This window comes from Cupressus sempervirens, chromosome 4, assembly GCF_028749045.1.
Source record: "Cupressus sempervirens isolate cs-2001-9-10 chromosome 4, ASM2874904v1, whole genome shotgun sequence".
NCBI lineage: Eukaryota > Viridiplantae > Streptophyta > Pinopsida > Cupressales > Cupressaceae > Cupressus > Cupressus sempervirens.
Genome location: NC_143121.1, coordinates 864,010,665 through 864,038,550, shown reverse-complemented (window position 1 = coordinate 864,038,550; position 27,886 = coordinate 864,010,665). Strand labels below are relative to the sequence as shown.

Sequence of the window (27,886 nt, the reverse complement as noted above, 5' to 3'; positions counted from 1 at the left end):
AACAACTTGATGGAAGATCTCAAGTACTTTGTCGAGGGCTGGTACAACATGAATCAATACTAGTGTCTTCGAGCTTTTGTTTTTCTTTTATCTTATGCTTTTGTGTTATGTAGTTTTAGTGGTTTACTTCTTGTGGTTACAATGGTCTTTCTTGTAATTTTGGAATATGGTTTTAAAACTCTTATGTTATATCTAGTTCTCATTAATGGTCAATACTTTAAGACTAACTTATCTGTTTGGTTTATCAACAATTTTTTGGATGATAAGTTAGAGTGACACATGTAGCCATTTAACTTTTTTTAATTAAGTTTTTCTCTATGGTGGGTCTCTAGCAGTTTGTATTAGAAATGTTCTTTTTTGCTGCTTGGCTATAACGTCCCAGAGCAGAAAACTATCAGTTCCTCTTTGTTGTTACTTAGGTTTAGGAACCTTATCATGCCTGCTTTAATAAAAAAAAATAGTTGAACTTGAAAATACTAAATCCAATGTCTTAGAGCTTGAAAGAAAAAAAGGAAGTGTTTCTAGATTTTTCATGAGGCTTATGCATATTCTAACAACATCCCTTTGTCTATTGTTTGCAAAACAAGGGTTTGGTCAATGATGCCAATGTTGATGGAAGCTATAAGAAACTCTTCAAGTTCCTCATGGAGGATTGCTCGATGACATTTCATCAAGTGAGATGCAACTACAAGGGAGCTCAATAGGGATTATCTTCCTTTTTTTATTTGTTTTTGTTTATGTTGGTGCTAGCTCCCACTATGGGCATACTTCAAAAATAATTTATGCTTTCTTATTGTTTACTTGGAATGCTAGTGCTAATTGTTTTCTTGTTTCCTAAAATGACTCTAAGTGATACTGTTGGCTGATCTTTAGAAGTTTAGATGATATAGTGGGTATACCTAGACACACCAACTCCCTTTTTATGGTGTGAATGACTAAATATGATAATGTTTTTGTTGTTAATGTGTTCATATTGTTAAAATGGTGACTATACACCCTCTCAATGTTGTATATAATGAACAACACCCTAGTTTTTGCTACTTTAATATCAAAAACATCCCGTGTGTGTGTGTGTGCGCGCGCACGCGTGCGTGCGTGCGTGTGAAATTGAAGCCCTTGCCAATCAAAACAAAAATAATAGAATCATTTCATTAAATGTCATTACTTTTGTTTATTTATTTACTTTCTAAATATCCTTAAAAAATAATTAAAAATCTAATATATTTATATTACGTTGATTTCCAATTTTTCATATGTAAATCTATATTTATAAATCATCATCAATATATAGCATCTAACATCTTTTCAAAATAATAGTGAAAATCAAGTACAAAAAGTTGAAGTAATTTTATAGTTTGGAAAAAATATGTTACAATATTGCATTGTGGTATCAACTTTTCGCTTTTCAATCATACAACACGATACATCTTCAATGTACAAGGAAATAAAATTGTACTAGGATAATAAGTTAACACAGTTTTTAAATGCTTTTCAGCTAGATTGGTGGGGAATAAGAACGTCTGATTGCACTGTAATATCACCCTCCTCTGCCCCAACTGCTGAGTTGACAGTCCGGCTGACTAATCTTCCGAATGTTTGCCAGTGGGAAATATCCCAGTCCTCACCCTGTTCATAACCATCACAACAAGTTTAAATCGGCTATTCAATCGAAAGGAAAAAATTTCTTCATGAAGATTTCAATTTTATAATCAATCAAAAGAAGATACCTCTATCAGATTTCTTCTTTTAAGATGTGCAACAGTCTGAGCTGAAGCATTCGTTTTAAAAGAGATCCTACGTAAAAACACAACTACCTTTTGGAATACGGAAAAGGTTGCCTGAAATCCAGATCCTTTTATATGTGAGACCGACATGATCTCCAATTTCTCTGCTCTCAACAGCTCTATCACTCTCAGAAGCAGAGTTGCTGAGCAAGAACCTTTCTTCGTCTGCACATTAATTGTAATTTTGAATTGGCAGGGGATGTTATCGTATTGGCACTCCACGACCACATCGTCGCTACGGTAAAGAAATAGGCTCTCTGAATTGAAAGGTTTGTCGTAGGATTCGAACCTGGCACTTCCTTCTTCACTACTAGAGAAATTCTTTTGAAACATAGATTCTTCGACGCTTTCACTCTGCTGTTCCAGCTCCCAAACGCGGAGCTTTAGTTGTTTCAAATAGCTTGTGGTATTTGCCAATATTGAATGCTTGTCTCTCTGTAAAAAAGACATCAAAGATCAGAAGTACATAAAACTTCTAGTTTTTCTTTCCTGGAACCTGTGTGCAAGGACAAAGAATTGCGGAAAGTTAACCGAGAGTTGAACGAGTTTCGTAAATTTATTAAGTTGCAGATCTACAAGTCGAGTAAATTGGAACAAAGAGCAGAATTACTGTAACGTACATGACAAATTCCAGAAGATCAATCAATTATTGTAGCTAACTAAATCGTTATAAAACTTTACAGACGAGTAGAACTTATAGGGAAAATATGATGTCGACGATGTCTGTAACAGTATTCATTTGAAATTTCTCTGAAGAAGAGAGTAAAGATGCTACAGTACAGCGGTTGAATAAAACTCCTACATTTCAAAGGTCGCAATTCCACAGTGAAGTAAACCCGATGTAAGGACAGAGTTAGTGTATTGTTACGACATCCGTTTCACATATTCTCCGAAGAGTTAATTACGACTTCTTTAAACTTCACATCAGTAGAATTTGCAGGAAATTGTTCATAATTACGCTGTTTGTAATAACATACTTAACAATTTCTAGGAAGAAAATAGAAAGGATTCTACCGTGCAGTGCCGAAAGTGAGACAAATCATAAATTTATATGATTTTTCTAAATTTATTAAGACAGATGAAGGAAGTCGGAAGAAACAGCACGATTACTCTACCGTATAACAATAATTTAAAACATTTTCAAAAGATTTAACAACTTCAACAAAATTTCATATCAGTAGAAATTTTTGGGGAAAAGATTGTAATTACGTCGTGTGTAATATTATACCTTGCGATTTCCTTGGAAGAAGAAATTAAAGATTCTGCAGTGCAATACCGAAAGTGAACAAGCATCTAAATAAAACTCCAAAATTACTTGCGATTCTAAGGCTGAAATAAATTCGATGAAACGACACAATTACTGAACAGTATTTACAGCAGTTTAACTCAATTTCAGAAAAAATTATCTATAACCTCATTAAATTTCACAGATCTAGAGATTTTTAATTGAAATTTTATAATAACGCTATCTAGACTATGCAATTTCATATCTTGCAGGGAAGAAGAGAGCAAAGATTGTACAGTGCAGCGTGGAGAGTGAACACGCATTTAAATAAAATTCCTAAATTTATTAACTCGCAATTGAACAGGTGAACGAAATCAGAAGAAATAGCACAATTCTTGCACCTTATCAACAACATTTTAACACAATTTCACAAAATTTAATATAAATAGAAATTTGTAGGGAAAATGTTTTCTGTATTATGATACCTTGCAATTTCTGGGAAGAAGAGAGTAAACATTCTGGAAATGCTCATTCAATTTGACTCTCCTATTGCGCTCTGCAATTCTGTGGTCAAAGGCAGATTTAGCTGGATCCTTCCTTTTCTCCTTTAACTCTTGTTTATTCTCGCAATAAGCAGGAGAAGTCGATCGGTATAATCTTTGGATCTCTATCTTTCTATCTTCACTCATTTTTCTCAGAAATCTGAGACATCTTTTATGCATTGTCTCGCAGAATACGAAAGAACGAGTAGCGGCGATTGATTGAGATTTTCTATACAAGGAGAAAGCGCTAGGATGCCGCTCCTGGATACTAATTTCTGATGAATTTTCTGGCTCCAGATAAAATCCGTCCATCATGACATCAGAAATAGAAATCTCAAAATGTGCGTCGTCCATAGCAATGATTTCAGAAGCATCTCTGCCAGTATCAGTCTCGCTGATCTCTAAAAGAGATTCAGTGGAATCATAATTTCTACTGAAATCATACATCTCCATGGCCATATTTTTGAGATTTACACTGCTATTCGATCTTGATTGTAACAAAGAAATCCATTGAGGAAGAGATCTGCTGAAGAAAAATAATATAGATTGCGGTTGTTGTCGATCTAGTTGGGGATGTATCAGGTTATAAAATTCAAGTAGGATTGTCTAAACAAGTCAAAGATGAGCCCGTACAAGACAAAATAAAAATCCTAGTTTTTTCGTTCCTTACGAATCTAATGTTTTTGGCATGTTCATGTGCTAAGCTATTTTTGGGTTCAATTCATTCGTTTTGTCTAAGTGCACTTTCTTTATAGATTGATTTTTCATGTTTAAATAATATTTTATCTAACCACAAATTTCTCTGTTTTTAATAGAGGGAGATGCGTTTACGTAATTATAAAAATATTGACGTCCTTTCCATCGTTTGATTTTGTTAAAAATAGTACATATTTAAAAAAGAGGCTGCAATTTGATGCTTAATAAGTTTATAATTTCACTGTCACTCGATAAGGTGAAAATAATTCATATGTCAAAACGCTTTATGCATCAGTCGCAGTGAAATTATGCATTGATTGCTCAACTATGAAAACAAAAAAGAGTTTTGTGAAGTAAAAGAAGTGAAAACATCTATTGGAAGGAGTATAAAGTAAAAATTCGTTTTAGTAATAGAATTTAAGTTTATGCTATTTATTTATTTATTTTGATAAATAAGTGATCAGTATGCAATTTAATTGTTTAAAGCTAAAGTTGCATCTTGTCACAAATAATGATCAATTGTATATAAGCTAAAACCTTAGCTTTGAGTAGTTGACTCACATATGAGAATGACAAGAAAAATTTGGATAATTTTGACATCATTTAGTACTTCAATTGAACACACAAAGTTAATTATAGTCACTATTCAATATCTTCTATTGTGCAATATTGAACATATATTACGGGTCTAACTATTTTTTTTTAGTTGATTTAATGTATCTATTGTTGTGTAGGGTTATTTATTATTGAAGGATGACTATAGAAAAATATGAATGATTATTGGACCCTGGTTTAGTATTGGGTATCTTCCCATCTATATAGTTAAGAATAATCTTATTGTTAAATGATTAGATAGAACAAGAGAGAGTGAGAACCCTTAACAACCAAAAATTAATAGGAGGTACAATGTATATCAAAAAGGAGATTCACAATAAGTGAAACCCAAATACTAAACAAATGAACCAACAAAAAAACCAAACCAACAACTAAACTAAATAGGTAGAGACCAACAACAAACATGAAACACCCAAAAGCTAGCATCCAACAAACAACATAGATGACCTAAATAGACTAGACACAACAATGTAGGGAACCCAAACAGAGTAGACCAAGACCGCTATTTGCCAAACCTCTTAGTTATTTGATTATTTAAGTATAAATTTGTTAAATTATTATATATGAATGTTTTTTATTTAAATAAATATCTATTTTATTTGTATTATTATTAATATGTTAATACTATTGTTTATATAATTATATTTAGTTTACATATATCTTTTTCAAAGATATCTTCTGTTGGCATTATATTGTATTTGTCATTAGTGACAACACTTATTCGATTATGAATGTTTACCGAGTTCATCACTCAGTCTATAGTGTATATCAAGCATTCAATAGTTACCTTGTATGTTCATCACTTATGTAGTTCATACTGAGCATTCTTGAAGCTATCGAGTGAGTGTGCAACCCATCAGTATCTACCGAGCATACAATGTTCATCAAGCTTCACAGTATCTACCAAGTCATCAGTTTGTGTGATGGAAGCCAGTGTTTACCGAGTGAGAACAAGGTAAATGAAGGATTCATTTTTTATCGAGTGATACTATATCTACCAAGTCTCTAAAGGTTACTGAGTTCCAAGCTATGTTGTATGGTTAGTATGGACCAAGCTTCTACTTCTACCGAGTGCATGACAATGCCGAGTAATGCAGTGGATGCCGAGTATCAGAAGGTCACCAAGTCAGCTTGAAGAACCCGAGTTTTCTATTATTTTGCCAACTCGGTAATATTTTGTTCACTTGTGTTTTAGCCGACCTTGCAATTGTAATTATTGGAATGGTATATATGTATTGTATTATATCATTTGCAAAGAATGAGTATGTTAAAAAAGGAATGGACATGTAATGCTTTGAGAAGGATAGAAAGCGAATCGGCAGTAGAGCAGAGTATTCAGCAAGGTCTACAAGGAGTAGTAAAGATTCATTAGTCACAAGAGGTGATTTGTACTTCAAGGATATAATAAGCAATCAAGTTGTAAGTAGATCCACTATTTTATCCTAATAGGTGAATCAATTTTTGTAAATATTTTAACAAGGTAGACTTAACAGTCTTTGTATAAATCTCTTAACAGAGTGCATACTTCATAGTATGTTTGTAAATCCTCTAACAAGGTGGATCTAGCAGTTCAAATCGCTCTTAATAGAGCAGATCGTCAGAAGTGATCAATGTAAGCCCTAACAGGCTAACTTCATACTACAGTAATGAAGTTTTGTGGGTATCATTAGCACCCCAGTTTTACTTTCTATTTGGAAGGTTTCTGGGTCACCAAAATTCTATGTTCATGTGTTATAAATGTCTATCTTTCTCATGCATACAGTAGATTAGATGAATGAATGATGGATGGATCAAGTGTTGAATTGATTTAAAGTTTTTGAGGTTACTGATTCACCCCTCCCTTCTCAGTAACCTAGCTAGTCTTGATTATTTCCAACAATTGGTATCAGAGCATTGTGGTTCTCAGCATAAAGTTTGACAGCTTGAGCAAAGATCAAGGAAAATGGAGATATTCATACTTGACAAAGCTATTGAAAATGAAAAGCTAGATCTAGAAATGGCTATGGCTCAACTCAAAGAAGCAAAGGAGCATCTTTCCCAATCCTTGAAAAGAAGGAAGGAACTTGCAAGACAAATGAATGACCATCAGTATGTTGAAGAAAAGATTGAAGACCTTTTACCATTAACCAGTTCAGATGAAGCTAATGAGGCAATCAAGGAACTTCTAGCAAAGAATGACTCTCTACAGGAAGAAATAAGAAAGCTTAAAAGAGAACAAGAAATCCAATCAATCAGGCTATGTGAAGTTTTGGAATAGAGGAACAAGGCAAATGAAGACTTGAAGGCAAGAAATAATCAATCCAATCCGCATGAAGATCTTATAGATCAGCAATCTAATGCAAATGAAGAAATTATTAATCTGAGATCTAAAAATGAAAGCCTGAGGAATGATTTAATCATTGAAAGACAAATCAATGAAAGCTTACAAAGTGACTTAAGATCTGAAAGACAAATCAATGAAAGTTTGAAAAATGACTTAATCACTGAAAAGCAAGTCAATGAAAGGATAATGAAATCTCAAGCAGACATGACTCAATTAAATCAACAAAGTGAGCAGAATCTTCATAGACAAAAAGGTAAAGGTGGTCTTGGTTATAAGGAAGAAGGTGAAACCTCCAAACAAGGTGCCCAAAGGAATCAAAGACCTACTTGCAATCACTATGGTAAGTCAAGTCACACATCAAACAAATGTTGGAGCAATGGAAAAGGTAAATTCAATGGTAAATGCTACAATTGCAGTCAACATGGTCATAAACCTAATGAATGTAAGGAAAAACCATAATTTGAAGGAAAATGTCACAAATGCAAGAAGCATGGTCACAAGGCATTCCAATGCAGATCAAAATCATTCAATCCAGCTGAACAACTTGTTAAGGCAATCTTTGGATGGGACTACAATACCTGGTGTAGATGTCATTATTGTGGAGAATATGGACATATTAGTATAAACTATGCAAGACATCACCTAAGGAAGAAGGACACTACTATAAGATGCTATACATGCACAGAACTCGGTCATATAGCCAAGAATTGCATGAATATAGAAAGAATTGAAGATGAAAAGAAAGCTAAAGTTGATAACATTCAGAAGTAGATGAAGTAATTGTGGATTCTTAAATCTACCAAGCAAAACAGTTCAAATGATGGCCACATCACTCAAGAAGTGGGTGACTTCACCATTTCCAATTAGATTCATAAAGGAGGATCTAGAAATGTATCATCAAGCTATATCTAGAGCAGTTCCAAATGAAACAAAGTAAAAGATCCAATCAGTATTTCAGATATAAAGAGTCTCAAGATATTAGATCATACCAAGCAAGGTCAGTCACAAACTCAACCAAGCTAGGTCAAGAGTAACAAAAGTTTTGTTCGATCACCAAGTTGCAAGCTTCTAATGAGCAAGTGAATGAATGACAGCTTGTCAAGCACTATGTCATCTCAGCTACTTTCGTACTGAGCATTAATAGAAAAAATTTCGTCAAAAAGATAGAATTTGACTTCATTTTTCACCGTGATTTTAGAGCTAAGAGATTTCCAGGTGCACTCAAGAAATTCCAAGTGATTTCAAATGATTTTCTAGCAAAGAATTTGTTCAAATTTTTCTTACACCTACCAAGCAGCGATGGCATCCAGGAGTAGTAGTAGCAGCAAAGCAAAGAAGGGTTTAGAGATGTTGGTAAAGGGTGTAGAATGGAAAGCACATAACTTCAAAAATTTTCTAGCCATTGTAGAGTCACTTGGCCCTAATGGAGCTCAATCTCAAATTCTACCAAAGGTACTCCTCATAAACGACATTCATACTCATTTCAAATGCACTATTCAAGAAATAGGAACACTAGAAATGGAGAATGCCCTAGGAGAGCTGTGTGCTAATGGAACCCTAAAACCTGAGCATAAGCACTTAGAAGAAAAAGGCTTGACCCATATCCCGCATCTACCAAGAAACTTCCAAATTAAGTGGATTAGGTATATTTTGAGCCGTGTGCACAATGGTCAGTTATGGTTAGAGTAGCTTCTCATGATAACAAAGAAGATGATTCACAAAATCATTAGTCTCCCTATGCTCAACAAAGCTAAGGTTACCAAAACCCTAGGTCGTGATGAGTTACAAAAGGTAACCCTAGCTAAGTGGGATGATAGAGGACTGAAGATTAGCAATGTATCTAACATAGAACTTAGGTTTGGTATTCATATCATTGCGCATAAGATATACAACTCTAGTAGACTAAATAGTGTGTCATGTGAGGCTGTAGACTTAGCATATAAGATAGTCAAGAAAAAATTGGAGTATGAATTGTCTGAGCTATTGCTAAGGCAGCTAAACAAAAACATGGACAATATTAGATTGTTAAAGAATAATCCCTATAAATTTGGCACCCTATTAACTTTTTTATTTTTCTATGTTCAAAAATTCTTTCCATCGAAAGGAACTGTTGTGTGGAGAAAAGATATTCCAATTCTATATCAGATTAATGAGTTTATTGTTGACATGGGTGAAAACTTTGAGAAGGTTATGGATAATTATTTTGAAGATTTCAAGGAAAGAATGAATAATAGGTTCTGAATTCCACCAAAAGTGGTTGAAGACTACAAAGATGATGTATGCTTCATGGTTTATTGTGATAAAGTATACATTCAGGTATTCAGGCCCCAAGTTACATGGGTGAAACCTCTTCCTTATGAGGTCAATATTGACGAAACTAGGAACATTATTGAAGCACTGGTGAATGAGCCTATAGGTCCTAAGCTTCCTACCTTTGGAACTTATGATGAAGCAAAGGCTAGAATTGAGCTTGAAATCAAGCTACCCTAGGCTATAAGAAAAGGCAAGAGGAAGATAGAAAAATTGAAAACTGCAACTGGCCCTCTAATGCTCACTGAAGGTAGAGGAGAGGATGAAGAAGAAGAAGAAGGAAAAGAAAGGTGTTTATCACCAAACCTCAGAAGAAGCCAACTGCAATATTCTCAAGGAGAACCAGGAAAGGAAAGAAGGAAACTATACTTGTCAAGTCTCCACCCACATTTTAGGAAAGGCTAAAACAGTTAAGGATTGGAGTAGGCATCAACAATTTTAAAGCTCTCAAATATGAAACTCAGACTCCCGCAGAGAAAAAGGAGATTGAAGACTTGGTAATGGAAAAGTTAGGAACTTGGAAATTCTCTCCTGATCAATTTGCATATCAAATTCCAGCAGTACTTCTTGAAAAAATATAAGTCAGATTGGAGAACATGGTACAAACTGTCAAAGATATATTTGAGCAAAAACTAAAGGAATTAGTACCCAATTTGATAGATGAAGAAGTCAAAAAGGCATTGAAAGATCATGAAGGAAGAATGAATAAGAGATTCAATACTTGCCTCATATTATTAAAAGACATTGAATCAATTGTCAAAAATGCTACAGATATTTGGAGTGATGCATATCATCTCAAGAAGCCATCAGATGATCTTGTTGAAATTAAGGATGATAATATCAGTGATAATGATGACTTTGATAAAAATCCATCTATCATGGTCACACCAGGAGAGCTGCATGCACTAATGGAAGAAAAAGAGGAAGAAGACAAGGAGGAAGAAGCACTTGAGGAAGAAAAAGATGAAGAAGATCCAGTAAAAATTGTAGCAGAAGTTATTGCATCCCTTCCTCACTCTCCACCAAAGACTATTACATCTACTATGGAGATAGCTTCTGCAAGTGAGACTATGAGCACAATTGCCACATCAATTGCTTAATCTTCACCAGCCACCTCCTAGCTCTAGGTATCTAAAATAGAAGTGCCAAGCACTTTATCCACCGAGCTACTTGTCACTTCTTCAACTACTAATTCAGCTTCCTTAGCTCCTTCACCATCAGTTAGTACAATAGTAAGTTCTACAATTTTCTCTCCATCTATTCCAATAAGTTCTATAGTTTTGTTTTCGTTAGCATTATCTATATCCACTTCAACTCCAATCAGTTCAGATACTACTATGGGTACTCGAAGTTTTGTAGGTATCATCCCCACCCCAATTTTACTTTCTATTTGGAAGGTTTCTGGGTCACCAAAATTTTGTGTTCATGTGTTATAAATGTCTATTTTCTCATGCATACAATAGATTAGATGAATGAATGATGGATGGATCAAGTGTTGAATTGATTCAAAGTTTTTGAGGTTACTAATTCACCCCTCCCCTCTTAGTAACCTAGCTAGTCTTGATTATTTCCAACAATCTTCAAGGTTTTGTTCATCCTTGAACATAAACTATGTCAATTTTTTTAATCATTCATTTCTTAGTCTTTTTTTGTTTGGGTAGGAATACATTTGTTTTGCAATTCTTATTAATAGGTAGTATTTGTGGGTTTTGTAGTTTCATTTACCTTTTTGAGGTTGTTCTATTTCTTAGATATTGTGAAGGAGATTTGCATTTGTGTTATTTTTTAATATTAATGGGAACGATATGAAAATAGGAAACAAAATAATAATTTTTGGAGCCAATTGAATCTAATCACTACATTTAGAAGACCCAAAAACTTATTCAAACTTTAAGCATAGAAAATCTCTTTTTTTCTAAGCATAAATTTGTTAATCCCATGGCAAGGTATATTGTCAATTAGTTTCAAAACACTTAGTCATAATGAAATACTAGTAGCAACCAAGTTACTAGTATGCAATGTTAAACAAGCACACATAGGAACCAAGAAAATAATGTTAAACTTGCAGAAAGCTATAGTGTTAACCAATTTGACAAACCACACCAAGTTGTAGTGTGAACCAAGTTGATAATTTCTTCATTACTTATGAAGCTATTTTTTTTGGCTTGTTCGTGTGCTAAGGTTTTGGGTTCAATGCATTTGTTTTGTCTAGATGCAATTTCTTTATATATTGATTTTTCATGTTTAAATAATATTTTATCTAACCACAAATTTCTCTATTTCTAATAGAGGGAGATGTGTTTACATAATTATAAAAATCCTGGCATTCTTTGCATCATTTGATTTCATTAAAATTAGTGCACGTCTTAAAAATATGTTGCAATTTGATGCTTATAAGTTTATAATTTCACTATCATTGGATAAGCTGAAAATAATTCATATGTCAAAATGCTTTATGCATTAGTCATAGTGAAATTATGCATTCATTGCTCAACTATGAAAACAAAAAGCTTTTTGTGAAGTAAAAGAAGTGAAAAAATCTAATGGAAAAAAGTATAAACTAAAAAAATTGTCTTAGTAATAAAATTTAAGTTTATGTTAATTATTTATTTTGATAAATAAGTTATCAGGAGAAGATATATATATATATATATATATATAGTAGTGGTTATAGATAATTTTATGTGTTCAATTGAGGTAACAAATGATATCAAAATTATGTTATTTTTTTCGTTCTTGTATGCAACTGAATTGTTTAAAGCTAAAGTTATATCTTCTCACTAATAATGATCAACTATGTATAAGCTAAAACATCATCTTTAAGTAGTTAAGTCACATATGACAATGACAAGAAAAATTTGGATAATTGCAACATCGTTTAGTAACTCAATTAAATGCACGAAGTTAGTTATATTCATTACTCGATATCTTCCATTATGCAATATTGAACATATATTGGGGGTCTAATTATTATTTTTTGAGTTGATTTAATGTATGTATGCTTGTGTAGGATTATTTATTATTGAAGGGTGACTATAGCAAAACATGAATGATTATTGGACCTTGATTGAGTATTGGGTATCTTTCCATCTATATAGTTAAAAGTAATCATATTGCTAAATGATTAGATAAAGCGAGAGTGAACCAAAACCCTTAGCAACCAAAAATTAACATTAGGTCTAGTGTATGACAAAAAGGGGATTCACAATAAGTGAAACCCAAATACTAAATAAATGAACCAACAAAAGAAAGTAAACCGACAACTAAATAGGCAGAGACCAATAACTAACATGAAACACCCAAAAAATAACAACCAACAAACAACATAGATGACCTAAATGGACCAAGCACAACAACATAGACATCCCAAACAGACCGAGCCAAGACTACTATTTTCCCAACACATAAATTATTTAATTAATTAAATATAATTTTTTAGATTTTATATATATATATATATATATATATATATATATATATATATATATATATATATATATATATATATATATATATATGATTTGTATTATCATTAATATGTTAAGACTATTGTTTACATAATTATTTTTAGTTTACATATATCTTTTTCTAAGATATCTTCAAGGTTTTGTTTATCCTTGGACATAAAATATGTCATTTTTTTAATCATTCATTTATTAGTCATTTATTGTTTGGCTAAGAATACATTTGTTTTGACATTCTTATTAATAGGTAGTTTTTTTGGGTTTTGTAGTTTCATTTACCTTTTTGAGGTTGTTCTATTTCTTAGATATTGTGAAAGAGATTTAGATTTCTATTTTTTTTTAATTTTAATGAGAAAAATATGCAAATAGGAAAAATAAAAATGATTTTTGGAGGCAATTGAATGTAACCACTACATTTAGAAGACCCAAAAACGTATTCAAACTTTAAGCATTGAAAATCTCTTTTTTTCTAAGCATAAATTTGCTAATCTCATGGTAAGATATATTGTCAATTAGTGTCAAAACACTTAGTCCTAATCAAAAGACAGTAGTAACTGAATTACTAGTATGCAATTGTAATTGAGCTCGCATAGGAAACAAACAAACAATGTTAAATTTGTAGAAAGTTGTAGTGTCAACCAATTTGTCAGTTAAAAACAAGTTGTAGTGTCAACTGAGTTGGCAATGTCTACTGAGTTCTAGTTTGAAGCGAGTCAAAAGTCTCTACTAAGTGATCAATATGAATAGAGCATCCAGTCTCGGCTAAGTGCAAGAGTTAGCCAAGGTGACAGTGTTGCCCGAGTAAGCCATTGGACCTAAGTTACAATGTTGAGCTGAGTTGGTAATTGTTTCTAAAATTATTTATGTTCTAGGTGACCTATGAAGGAATTATTTTGATTGATATAAGTATAATATATATTTTCTAATATAAGTATAAATATAATTAATTATGGAATTATTTTGATAGTATATTATATATAATATCATTCATTGAATCATCATCCAACCATTAGTGAACATGGAAGAGTAGATTGTCTAGAAGGCTACAAGCAACATAAGGAAAGGAAGAGACACATTATCATAGTCAAGTGATCAGTTGACTTCAAATTATCTTCATCAACAATCATAGTTGCATTTTGAGATCAATCCATTGATTCATCCCAACAAGTGCATTAGTCCCAAATCCCCTAGCTAGGTGGAACTAACAGTCCTTTGCAGAAACTCCTAATGGAGTCCATAGTTAATTGTATTATATAAATCCTTTAACAAGGTGTCCTAAAAATCCGTATTGCTCTTAAATGAGTAATATCACCAGAAGTGATCATTTGTAAGCCTTCATTAGAAATAGGGAATATTGAGAGGGGGGGCTTGGGGGTGAATCAATATTCTACAAACTTTTGTTGCCAACTGGATATTATTTATTACTTTGAACCATGAATAAGAAATTAAACAAGTAATTTTGAATAGTAATAATAACCATGCATAAATAGAACTCATAACACCATATTTTGTTAACTAGGGAAACTCTGGCCAAGGAAAACCTTGGTGGGGATGATACCCACTAGATGATGTACTAATATAAATGTTCCTTGTTAGAGGATGGGCCCTATTAGGAGTCATAGTACAATGGATGCAAAAAGAGCTCACTGCACAAACATTCACTTCCAATTAGAAGAAGAGCTCACTGCCCAGACAACTAATTAATACTTAGGTATATAGATGTTGTACCTTCTTTCTAGCTGATCTTTGATCTTATCTTGATCTCGAATCACAAAATTTCTTTTGCATATGATACAAAACTTTGCATTCACATATAACATTACTTTATATTCAATCACATAATTTTGTGCATCACTTTTCTTCTCTCAAATGACTTTGCAAGATGTCTTTGCATAAATACTATGCCTTTTCACAAATTGCTTCTGGGTCAGCTAGGACCACAATACACTTTTCCAACTAAGAATAAATGTCTAGGATGTTATCCTTAATTGGTTAAGTAATTATTTTGTAAGAAAAATAATTCCTTGAACTTTAATTCTGTTGTTCTATTTATTGATAAATCATGAATATCTATCTATTTTTTGTACTATCTGTACTGATGTCTGAGGTTATACATATCATCATTAATATGTATACTATGTCCATATAACCTCTCTCTCATAGATAACATCATATAAAAAAGTTATACATCAAAAAAATACATTGTTAAGTTTCATACTTATATAAATTTCTGAGTACTAAATGCTAAGGGTAAAAGCACAAACCTGTGTCACCTTTTATAAAGAAACATGATATCAAAATGTGACAGTTCAACATTAATGACAAAAAAAATGGTATTTGTGTTTAAAATATGAAGATGATGTAAACTAATGAAATGTGTAGAATTGTATGAATTTTATGCTTATAATTTTTATAATTTTTTTGACTAAGAATTTATTCATTTTATTTTATTTTGAAGTCCCTTTTTTAACTATAAAAAATATAGGATGTAGTTCCCGTCAAACAAGTATGTGCAAATCATCTTTTTTTGTTCTGATTTGAAAATATTTTATAGATGACATGTATAGCTAGTGAACAAAAAAATAAATGATTATTTTTTATGTATATTTTCTTTGTTATAAGTACTCAAGTTTGACCTTGTCAGAATCCAAAAGTTTTTTCCTCCCATCAAAACTTCCCTATCAAATCTATAGCTTCTTGAAAAAAATTACATATTTGTGAAGAGGATTCTCTCCTTTAGTGATAAATATAACTTTTTTATTTTTTTGATATGATTTACTATTTTTTTTCATTTTTTGAGAGAGCATCTTCTGAAATGTTGAAATATCGACTTATAATGTTTTGAGATTATAACATATTATAACTAATCAAAACACTCAAAAAATTATATAATGATGATATTGAATCTGAGATCTATAAAAGGGTATTTTTAGTTTTTGAAAAAAATTGAGTTTTGATAGAGAAATGAGATTTGACCAAAACAGGTTTTTGTATCACAAACGGTGACACAGATCTGTGCTTTTACCCCTAAGTATCTTTATTTTCGATGTTTTCTACAACATGGTCATCATGTGTTGCCATTAATGACAATAATTACATCACTACATATAGCTAATGGTCAAAAATCACTCCCTTTGGCATTGATGGCAAGAAAGTAAGGAAAATTGGCTAAGTAACAAAAGCTTTATCAAAGCTTAGAATACTTATCATATATTACATATGCTTTACAAATGCTCCCCCGTTTGATATAATTCTACATACATAACTTACTAAAAATTTTCTCTCCAACTTCTCCCTATTTGACATCAATGACAAAGATTGGAATGTCCAAAAACTGTCAAAAAGTGTTGTCTATCTTCTATTGACAAGACTTTCAAAAACTGTTAATTTTTTTTTTGTCTTGATGCCTCAAGCTACTATTATCTTCATACAATCATCAAAATTTTCCTTTAAACTATTCATAATTTTCTCTCATGTGTCATTTCTTTCTTTAGCAATAGTGAGCATTGCACATAAAGCATATGGTGCAATCTCAACTACATTGAGGTCAGAGTAGGTGAAATTGGCATAAGTGTCCTTTTCTTTAATACATTCCTCCAACTATATTTTAATGGCTAATATCTTTAGAGAAATAAACTCTTTGAATTCTAATAGTCTTCTCAAAACTCGCTCTCTTTCAAGTTGCAATTTCTTGATGTCTGAGTGAACACTGGAAACTTGTCCTTCAAACTCATGAACTCTACAAGAGGATTGTTATATCTAACTAGTTAGAGCTTCCAACTCACTTAGTCTCCCTTGAATCTTACTATCCAAATCTTTGGTCAATTTATGAGATAAAGTATATTTGATGTATAGGACCTTGTCAACTTGTTGACATCTTCAAAGTTCCTTGATACAAGTATCAAGACTCACCAAATCATTCTGAATATTATGAAAAATGGTGCTAAAAAGATTAGCATCATGTGAAATTTGAGCCTTAGACTCAACAACATTCAAAAAATTTGTAAACTCATTGTCAAATGATTTTACAACTACATGAGCTCTCTATGAGGGGTTTGCTTCTATATGTTTGGCTATGAGAATGTTGTTCAATCTATTAGTCACATCCATTAATGTTCTTTGTAACTCTTGACTTTTCTAGTTCTTCTCAAACAATTTTTTCAAAGATGAGATCAACTTAGATTGATTATCATTATCACCTGTAAAGTTCACAAGAGATATAGGAGTGGATGAGCTAGATGCTTTCACCTCATCTTCCTGTTGTTTCTTGTCTACCGCCTTCTTTGATTTTCTCTCTTCTTCTTCCTTCTCCTCTCTTTCTTTTCTTTCTTATTCTTTCCTCTCATTTTCTTTCTTTTCTTCGTCCAACTTCTTCTCTTTTTCTTCTTCTAACTATTTTTTCTCTTCTTAAATTAGTTTTAACTAATTCTAAATATCTTCAAAGTAAGGCTCAGGCTGATATAAACTTGCAAAAGGATTATCATCAATGTTAATATAACACTTGTTTGATCAATTTGCATAGTATCACAACTTATTGATACTTCCAAAGTTTTCTCTGAAGTGGTAGGAACTTCCTCTATGTCAATCATCATTTTACTGATACCATACACAGTTTCACTTCTTATTACATTCTTATCACCACCCATAAATAGAATTGACCTCATTTTGTTCCTTAGATAGGGTGCTAGTTTACCCATCAATTTCTTTACTTCTTCTTCATCTTTAGTCTTGTACATAGTTCTTATCATCGATTTTCAAAGTTCTATATCTTCTTCCCACGCTAGTGCCTTTTTTGCTATAAGACTATCATAGACTTTCTGATTGACAAAACCTTTAATGTCTTCAAGTTTCAAGTTATTAAGAATCATATATCTCATATTAGAGGTATTAATTTGTTCTTTCTCAATGTTATTGTATAAATCATAGAACTTAGTCATCTGCACAAAGTTTCCTTCATTAACAATGGTTGTGTTAATCTTCTCTATGTTTGGTTTCTAGGGTTGGCTTCTTTTGCCTAATGGCTACTCAAAAACAATAACCTTCTCTAAGTAATTGTCTTGTTGTTCCTCTTCTTCTTCTTCACCACTAGAATCTTCAATTCTCAATTGGTGGATGCACAAACATGTGTCACCTTTGACGATATCAATAGGGGTTTCGGCCAGAACATTTTTGGCCATAACCTTTTTGGTCGTACATACGTGGCATTTTATTGCACTGACATGGCATGTACCATTTCGCCTAGAAGGGTTCTGGTCCAAAGCATTTCAGCCAAAACACTAACTTTTATAAAAGCATAAAAAAACCCTTTGTGGCTATCATTTTGACTATCACGGTTCCCAACTTCTCGAAGAGTGATCTAGATGTTTCGGTCGTAATAGGTTATTGGGTTTTTTTTTCAATTTTTTAAAATTTTAATGGTACTTAAATTAATTGTTTTTTACATATTTTATGAGTGAAATATTTAGATTTGTTAATTTTTTAATATATTTAAATTGTTTTTTAGATTTGTTAGTAAATTATTTAAAACATAAGAAGGAATGTAATCAAACATTAGGTAAAAATGTAGAAAAACATTGGTTAAAAATGTGAAAAACATTAGTTAAAAATGTACAAAAACATTAGGTAAAAATGTAAAAATAATTAGTTTAAAAATGTAGAAAAACATTAGGTAGAAATGTAGAAAAAATTAGTTAAAAATGTAGAAAAAAATTAGTTAAAAATGTAGTAAAACATTAGGTAAAAATTTAAAACAAATAAGTTTAAAAATGTAGAAAAAACATCAGGTAAAAATGTAAAAAAAATTAGTGAAAAAATGCAAAAAAATATTAGGTAAAAATGTAGAAAAACATTAGGCAAAATGTACATTTATATGAAACTTAGAAACACTCTTACATTTATATGAAATTTATAAAAATTGTTTAACCTTGTAGTTAAATCAAAATCTAATTTAGTCAAGAATTTTATTTCCTTATTGCATGTACATGTGTACACTTAGTTATAATTTAATCAAGAAATTTTATTTTATTTATCATACATACATGTACATGTACGAATATTTATTTTTCGCATTTGCACATGAGCACATTAAATTACATTAGATATGGTCTCTAAGATAATTTGTTTTAAAATACATACATTACCTGTTGAATAACACCATACATTTAATGTTGTGTATTTATATGCACGTGTGTTTCAAATTAAATTTAACTTTTAATTATTTTAATTTATACACTTGTATGTTTATATGTGTATATATATCTATATATGCATATGTAGATCTCTTGATATTTATCAGTTTTGTAGATTCACACTCATATCCTCATACATTATATACATATATACATTATGGCATCTAGTTTTGGGGATCGTGGTCCTCCATCCTAAGGGGATGCTATTGTACATAAAGGGGGTTAGAAAACTGAGTTTGGCACAACATGTAGTTCGACATCCTCCACTGAGGATAGGGAATGATTATTCAAAGATACACTTGCAAGATTATCTTGTGCTATAGAGGTTTTGGACACCTCGCTTTCCTCTTCTACCACCCTACCTAATAGGGAGAAGATCATAGCGATGCGAGAGGAATTGTTCCATATGATTCAGACCATTGAATCATACAACCCTTTTGATGATATTAGCCTTGAGACATTTTATTCTTCTCTATCTCACAGTGTTATTGGCATTGTGAAGTATAGATAGGTTGACACTAAGGTTTCCACTGCCATGGTGAAGACCATGGTTCTATTTTATAGAGATAGAGCTAGAGTTAAAGGCTACTCTATGAAAAAGTGTACTGTTGAGCTCATCACACCATTCATGTATCCTCATTGGTTGGCCACTCATCATAGATGGCCATAGAAGGATGAGTTCCCTTTGTATTTCTGCAATCAATTGTTTGCATAATTTCATTTACACTACAATGTTGACTACATAGATTATCTAGGGCATGTTGGGTAGGGCCTAGGGAGACTTTCAGATAGATTTAGACCCATGGACACTCCTAGGCCTATTAACAAATAAGAAATGGTGGGACCAAACCTTTTGGTTATGCCAAGAGGTCCACAATTGGTTACTACAGGCTAGAGTGTTTCTGATGACACAATTAGGACACAAATTTATTCGAGCATTGCCACCATCACCACACAACTACACAAAATTTCTTTTTATTAGTGTGGTAGATATATGTTATGGTCTCAAGGTACCATTCCCATAGCTACATCATCTAGTTCACTTGTTGATGATGGATCTGGGGTAGTAGACATACCTTCTCGACTAGAGGTTTTTGTAGTCTTAGAGGTGGATGCATTGTGGTATTTGGATCATGTTTAGCATCTAATCTTTGGGATTCATATCGAGCATTATCTATAGTCATAGGGATTCCACTTCGTGACATCAGCTCTTAGATTAGTCATATTTTGTCACATACAATAGGATTAGAGGGTTCATAGAGGTAGGAGGACATTCCTGCACCTTCTACTACTTATGCTGCTACACAGGCCTAGGCTACAACACCAGCCCTAGCTACTCAGGACCCTACAACACCCCACCTACTTAGGATTTCATGGCTAGACAGCCTGGTCTATTTATGCCCATGCTTTTAGATCAGGGCCACAATATTGACTTGGACATTAATAGTGTTTTTACATTGCATGATTCAAATATCAGTCAGATCAATAGAGCATTACATGATGCTATGGTAAATATCTCTATATTTTTAAATTTATTTTAATTATGGTAAATAATATGTCTATATGTTTAAATTTATATATGTGTGTGTTTGTGTATGTCTTATACAGTCTAAGTGATAGTATGTTACGTTTTGCTGATCTACATACATCGATAGATCCTACACGTCTTGAGTCTTAGTTATGTTACAATTTAAATATATATTTGATTTATATACATGTATCTTGATATAATTTTTTTGTACATAATTTGGTCCACTATCATTTGACACATGGTTCAAATGCAGTTGATAGACCCTTATGGGGACATCTAGGATCAGGAGAGGGATGTAGCTGATTAGATCATGGCTTTTATTTTATGTACACATGTTATTTTGGAGACATTTGATATAGTATTTTAGATTTACATTTTATATGGACACTTTGATGTTTTATATGTTATTTCCAGATACATGTTTATATGGACACTTTGATGTTTTATATGTTATTTCCATATATATGTTTATATGGATACTTTGATGTTTTATATGTTATTTCTAGATACATGTTTATATGGACACTTTGATGTTTTATATTTTATTTCCAGATACATGTTTATATGGAGACTTTGATGTTTTATATATGTTATTTCTAGACATTTGATACATTATTTTTTTATAAATTTGATATGGGTACATTATTCTCCAGATATATGTACATGTATGTTATCAATCTTTCAATGTACATATGTATGCTATTGATCATGTAATGTCTTAATCTAAGTGTAATTAACCATATTTAATGACATTTCTTAAGGGAAGATCCTAAATTATACATAAGAATGTAGATTAATGTATATTTTATTTCATAGATGTATGTGAATATGTTCATGTTATATGTAGACATGTATGTTTTCAATAATTATGTTTATGCATATGTTATTGTTTTTAATGCCTTAAAATCTAAGTATATTATTAACTATATTTAATGACATGTCTTAAGGGGAGATCCTAAACTTAATATGTTATAAGAATGTCTAGATTAATGCACAGGTAAGAATATAACATATACATGAAGATAAGAACATATAAAGACTATGACCTAAAGAATGCATGTTACAACATTTAATTAATAAAAGTTAATACATATAAGAACATAGATTAGATTTTATGCAAACATAAAGAATGTATATTTTATTTTATAGATGTATGTAAATATGTTCATGTTAAATGTAGACATGTATATGTTTTTGATATTCATGTTTATGTATATGTTACTACTTTTAATGCCTTAATCTAAGTATAATTAACTATGTTTAATGACATGTCTTAATTAACTATAAGTAACATCATTTAATTAATAAAATATAACATGTAATATGTAACATAGAATATAACATATACATGTAAGAACATATAAAGACTATGACCTAAGAACATAAAGATTATATACAAGTTACATAAATAATGTATCATATAAAAACATATAAAGATTATATGTACATAAATACATAACAACATTAACAATCATATGTAAGAAAACATAAACAGTGTATATAAATACATACAAATAATAAAGGGGTTGTCTTAAGGAGAGGTCAAGTAAAAGGTGGTACTAAAATGATTTCTTAATAGGTGGTCGTAAGGGGAGGTCCTAAGAGGTGGTCTTAAATGAGACATCCATGTCAAATTTAAATAAAAATAACAAAACATGTCTAATTTTGCATATCCAATATAAATGATCCAATGTATACAAATTTATAAAATAAAGTGCCCTCTCAACATTAAATGTGAAAGTATAAGAGCTATATAGACATAGCTGAACTAGAGCTTCACAAAAAATGTATTGTTAGGTTCCTCTCTAGTTTTTATTATCTCTAGAAGTTTTTCATGTTCTTCAATTGACAGTTTCCACTTTTGATTTCCATGATGTCCTCTTCTTTGTATTGCTCCAAATTGTAATTTGGTAGCTATAACATGGTTACTATAATGTAAAACATTTCCTCTAGGTTTGTATTCAATAAATTAAATACCATTATCAGTTACCCTTGTTTTTTGATAATATGTTCCTTCAATAACAACTAATTCAATTGGATATGACTGTTGATCGGCATCTATAGTTCCTTCTAGCAACTTGTATTTTTCTTTTGTGCATCTTAAAAGATAAGAGTCCACATTTTCTACATTATCTGGTAAGGCTTGAACTGTAAAAATATCACCTGCATGTATATAAAAATATAGATAAATATAAATTAATTTTAAAATGAATATACATCTTTATATATATATATATATATATATATATATATATATATATGCACACAAACCTGCCATAACTAAATAAAAAATGTGCACATAAGCAGCTAAATATATAGAATCATGAATGTCAATGTCAATGTTAGCATCTTGAAAAGGAGCCTTTCTAACTATCTCCTTCAAATCCCAATGTGAAACATATCCATTCACAATATTTTCACATGCACTCACTAGATTGTCCTTAATGTAGTCATCACAAAAAATATGTTTTCTCTCTTACTTTAATTAATGGAGGTTTATGGTTTCCTGTACTCATCACTTGATGTAAACTTCTAATACTAGGAATTATATGACATTTTTAAGGATTAGATCGATCTATAAGTGTTACAAATACAAAAAATAATTGTCATATATAAATATTTAATAAAAACTCAAGTTGATTTGAAAAATAAATTAAAAATAAATATAACTTAGTTCACCTTTCACTTCCCAAAAGTAATGCTTATTGTATTTAGTATCTCAAGTAGCAAAATGAACTTTGCACCATTCAACAATTTGATTTGCACTCTCTATCCTATTCCTTGTGTGTGTGTGTGTGTGTGTGTGTGTGTGTGTGTGTGTGTGTGTGTGTGTGTATAATATGCTACTCTAGTATTAAACATGCACATTAAAAATGCATATATATTTACATGCAAGTTCATGTTGTCGAAGTGCACATTTTATACATTCTCCTACTCTATCATGCTCCCCTTTTTTGTGTCCACTTTCAAATAAATTCTATAAAAATTTAACATTGGTTCTAGCATGTTGCATTGCTAACTAATTAAATGCTTTTGTAGATTTAAATTGTCCTCTGAGCATGAATCATGATAAGCATCTACAATTATCTATGTACATGTATCAAATTGAAATAGGCATGTCCAAATACATATTAGTTAAAATACAGTTCAATAAATGTGTAAGTTCATGTATACTAACCTGTACATCCATCAAACCAAATCTAGTGCTTTGAAACATTTATTCCATGATTTTTGAGATCTTCAGAGAAGATTGCAAAACAATGAGCCACATAACTCCTATCATAAACTCTATCATCACTAATATAGAAATGAACTTCTTTGATGATGATGCATTCATTTTCATCCAACATTTCTATCTGATCCACCTCAAATTGTGCATATCTATAGGTCACTTGCACAAATATTGCAACTTGTTTAGAATGATAATATTGCCCTTGAAGCTCTGTTTGAGGTGCAAATGTATAATTTTCAAAAAATTCTATAACTAAAAGTATACAACTAGGTGGAAATTTTCTTTTGGAATCACAAAACTATTTAGCTTGCCATTGTACACCATGGCAATGTTGGATATGTGGATATATCAATGGATAGAACTTGTTCATAAACTCATCATAACGCAATTCACTCTCCTCCAATACATTTTTTTGGATTCATCTCCTATCTTATTTTGGTATGTCTCATATTCATATCTCATCCATGAAACTGGCGTGGATTCATTAATATTCTCAATTTGCATTTCAAAAAATTTGCGTAAATCTTCATAATCTTTAGACTAATTTTTTATGCATTGCACTTTGAATTCATTTGAATCTTCTAATTTATCACGTAATATGGACTTCACAAATTGTGTTGTACTACTATGGATGACTAAATTAGGATCAAGTATTACCATAACTTTTTTATATGATTGTAAGTGTAGACCAAATTCAACATGATTTCGACAACAACAAGTTTCATGCATCTTATTTATGCATACAAAGGAAGGACGCAAACTCTTAAAAATTCTTTGACATATTTTGACATTTGAAAATTCTTGTTTGAATGTTTGAAATAATTTACTTTGAGTTATATCTATGAAATATTTTGGATGTTCAATTTTGGCCCCTGTCTCTTGATCTTTAACTTGTATAGTATCACATCTATTGGAAGAAACACGAGAATGTGTGGTGCAAAATTTAAAAACTTTTCTTTTTATATCTTTAGAAATTCTATCTTTTTGAGGAACTCTACAAATATGCACCCAGTTATTCTCAATGTTATCATCTAGCATATTTCTCCTCTTGATGTATCTCTGGACAGTTCCTCTAGATATATGTAGTACATCAAAAGTTGCATGTACCTATTTTCTATGTGTCAATTTTCTACTAGATATAGTAGTCATCAATGCTCTATGTGCATTACTCAAATCACCTCCTTGAGTTGTGTTGTCAATTTTGTTATAATCATTTTGCAAGGTTTCAACTATTCTTTTATTAATATTACATGCATGGCTTTTCTTGATATCAACACCCAACAACTCCAAAACAAGTATCATATATTTTCTCCTAAATAACTTGACAAATAATTGTGCCTATCCAAATATACTTTTATCCTTGAAATATTCATCCCACATATTCTAACATTGCTTTCTAATAGTGTTATCATTTATCATATCTTTAGATGGAATTTGGTTAAAAAGTAGTTCCTCATCCAAATCCATCAAATTTGTTATGTCTTCTAATTTGTCTCTATCAGTAGAACTGCCAATTTCTTCCTCTCTATTACTTTCATTTTCTTCATGAATCTTATCTTTTTCAAGAATTTCAGTAGGTTGGTTTTAGTTACATTTTGTAAGACCTTTCGTTTTGTCATCTCTTATTCTATCACATTTCCTTGATCTTTTTCTTTTATTGCCCATTGAATACTTTAATCTATAGGAAAAATAAAATCATTTCACTAAATACCAAATAACGCTTCAATATAGAATAGATAAAAATAAAAATAAGTAGACAGAAAAAAACACCTTCAAAATATTTAATCCTTTGCAATTCTGATTAAATCCACAAAATAGTTGCGGAAAATGGCTTCAAAATTAGTTGTCTTTTGAAAATGCTCTTCCATTTTTTGAAGTTTTGGATATTTATTTAAAAAAAAGAAAAGATAAACTTTATTTTATATGAAACAACCACATTAACCACATGCAATTTAATCGGCTGACGGGGGTTTTGGCCAAAACAGGTTTGGCTGAAAGGCTTATGGCCGAAATGGTTTCGGCTATAACTCCCTATGTGGTAGCCACACAAGAAAAAATAAGTACTTCTGTAAACATCTCACTTTGAGGGCCAATTTGACCTACTAAATTGAAGTTTTTAAAAAAAATTAAAAATATGCTTTTGTAGGTCTTGGAGTGATGATTATTATCATATAATTTTTTTAAAAAAATTTATTACAGATAATATGTTATAATTTGAAAATATTTGAAAAACTATCAATTTTTGATAACTTTGATTTTGACTAGTTATAACTTGAAAATATTAGCTGAATTTCAATTTTTTTTTTTGTTGCACTAGTTATACATGTTAACTCTAACATATTTCAAAATCAGACCAAAATATGAATATGTGCATATATTTTCTTGACAGGAAAAAAACTCTATATTTTCATCATTTTTTAAAAATATTAAAAATAGACTTTAAAATTTCAAAAATAAATAAAATTTTCACTCAATTCTTTTTAAAAAAATTACACACATAAACTTCATCCAATTTTACACATTTCATTAGTTTACATCATCTTCAAATTCTAAACACAAATGCCACTTTTATGTTGTTAAAGTTTAGGAGTTTAAATTCTGATATCACTTTTCCTTTATAAAAGGTGACATAGGTTTGTGCTTTTACCCTGAAAATGTCTTCTTTCTTTTCTTTGGTCTAGTAGCTTGTTTCTTAACTCTCTTTGACTTCCTTTTATAGCTACTTGGTTACTAGGCTGATACAACAGCATATGGGATGCTCTATTCTGTAGGAGTTCCTGCAATGGATACACTGGATGCTTGGGCAACTGACAGAGGTGTCACACACATTACACCTTGTTCACCAATTTTTTTCAATCCAAAGATCGATTTTCTAACTACCTATGATTCTTCTTCTGACATACTGACCTCAAATAGTGCTTTCTTCATTATAGTAGCAACCTTCTTATGATATGCTTTCTCTAATGATGCCTGGTAAGCTATTTAAGTTATTTCTTCATGCATTTCAAATCTATATGATGCATGATATATTTTGGATTTCAATATTAAATCAATGTAACCAATAGCTATATCATCACTTAACTCATAACCTAAGGGCTCAAGAAATGTTTCCCAAGGTTCTACTACTTCAATATAAGTTAGGTCTATATCCACCATAAAACATATATCATTCTTAAATATGTCAAAAATTGTAGGCGCAATTCTGAATCTCTATTTCATCTAATTCTAAAATATCCTCATGATTAAATTACAACTATCCAAGATTTTCTTTGTAGGATGCCTTTTGTATCCATATTTTATCTTATCCATAGTGCATCTTTCACTACTCATAATCTTTGTAACTAATAAAAATGGAAATCTCTTAAGTACATGAAAGAAAATATGATTAATCAGAGACTAGAATCTAAATACATCATTCTTATCTCTCTTAATCTTCTCCAAATTCTCAAGGACTTGTACTCTTAGAATCTCACTCGCATTCTCTTTCTCCTTCTCAACACAAATCTTGTAGGCTACATAAATAAAGCCTACTAACAACACATCACTTTTAGAACTTACAAAAATAGAATATGCAATGATTCTGCTTAAGAATCTCACATCATGTTTTTTGATGGTGTTGATCACCATTATCTTACCATTATAAATTGCTTTAGTGTTAAGTTCCACCTTCTTCTTAACTGGCTTCTCACCAATAGGTACACTACCTTATGAATAAGGTCGGCAGAGATGTCAACTACATCTTCTCTCATCCAAATATTTCTATTATGAATTTTGCTTAATATAATCTAAGTCCACTCTTCTATATCATGTTCATAGTAAAAGTGATATTTGACTAAATCTAAATCCTTTAGATGATCGTATTTGGGCTTAATAGTCATATCATGATTGAAAATAATTTCCATATCTTTGTTCATAAACTCACTTCCAATAGTTTCAAACTTACTAGACAAATGGCTTCCTATGTCTTCCAAGTAAA

At 31.2% G+C, this 27,886-nt stretch overlaps 1 protein-coding gene across 2 annotated transcripts; it reads right to left on the bottom strand.

Moving 5' to 3' along the window:
- Positions 1 to 1,328: 1,328 nt before the first annotated feature.
- Positions 1,329 to 4,293, bottom strand: LOC149564153 (uncharacterized). Of its 2 annotated transcripts, none has more exons than XM_089827219.1 (3): positions 3,495 to 4,293; positions 1,728 to 2,219; positions 1,329 to 1,626 (listed from the first exon to the last, which is right to left on the bottom strand). In XM_089827219.1, exons 1-3 carry the CDS (start codon positions 4,008 to 4,010, stop codon positions 1,492 to 1,494), a joined length of 1,143 nt encoding a protein of 380 aa, XP_089683345.1. In that variant the 5' UTR covers positions 4,011 to 4,293; the 3' UTR covers positions 1,329 to 1,491. The 2 variants fall into 2 exon arrangements, with proteins under 2 accessions (XP_089683345.1, XP_089683346.1); XM_089827220.1 differs by having other exon boundaries at positions 1,815 to 2,219; positions 3,495 to 4,122.
- Between the last annotated feature and the right edge of the window lie 23,593 nt (positions 4,294 to 27,886).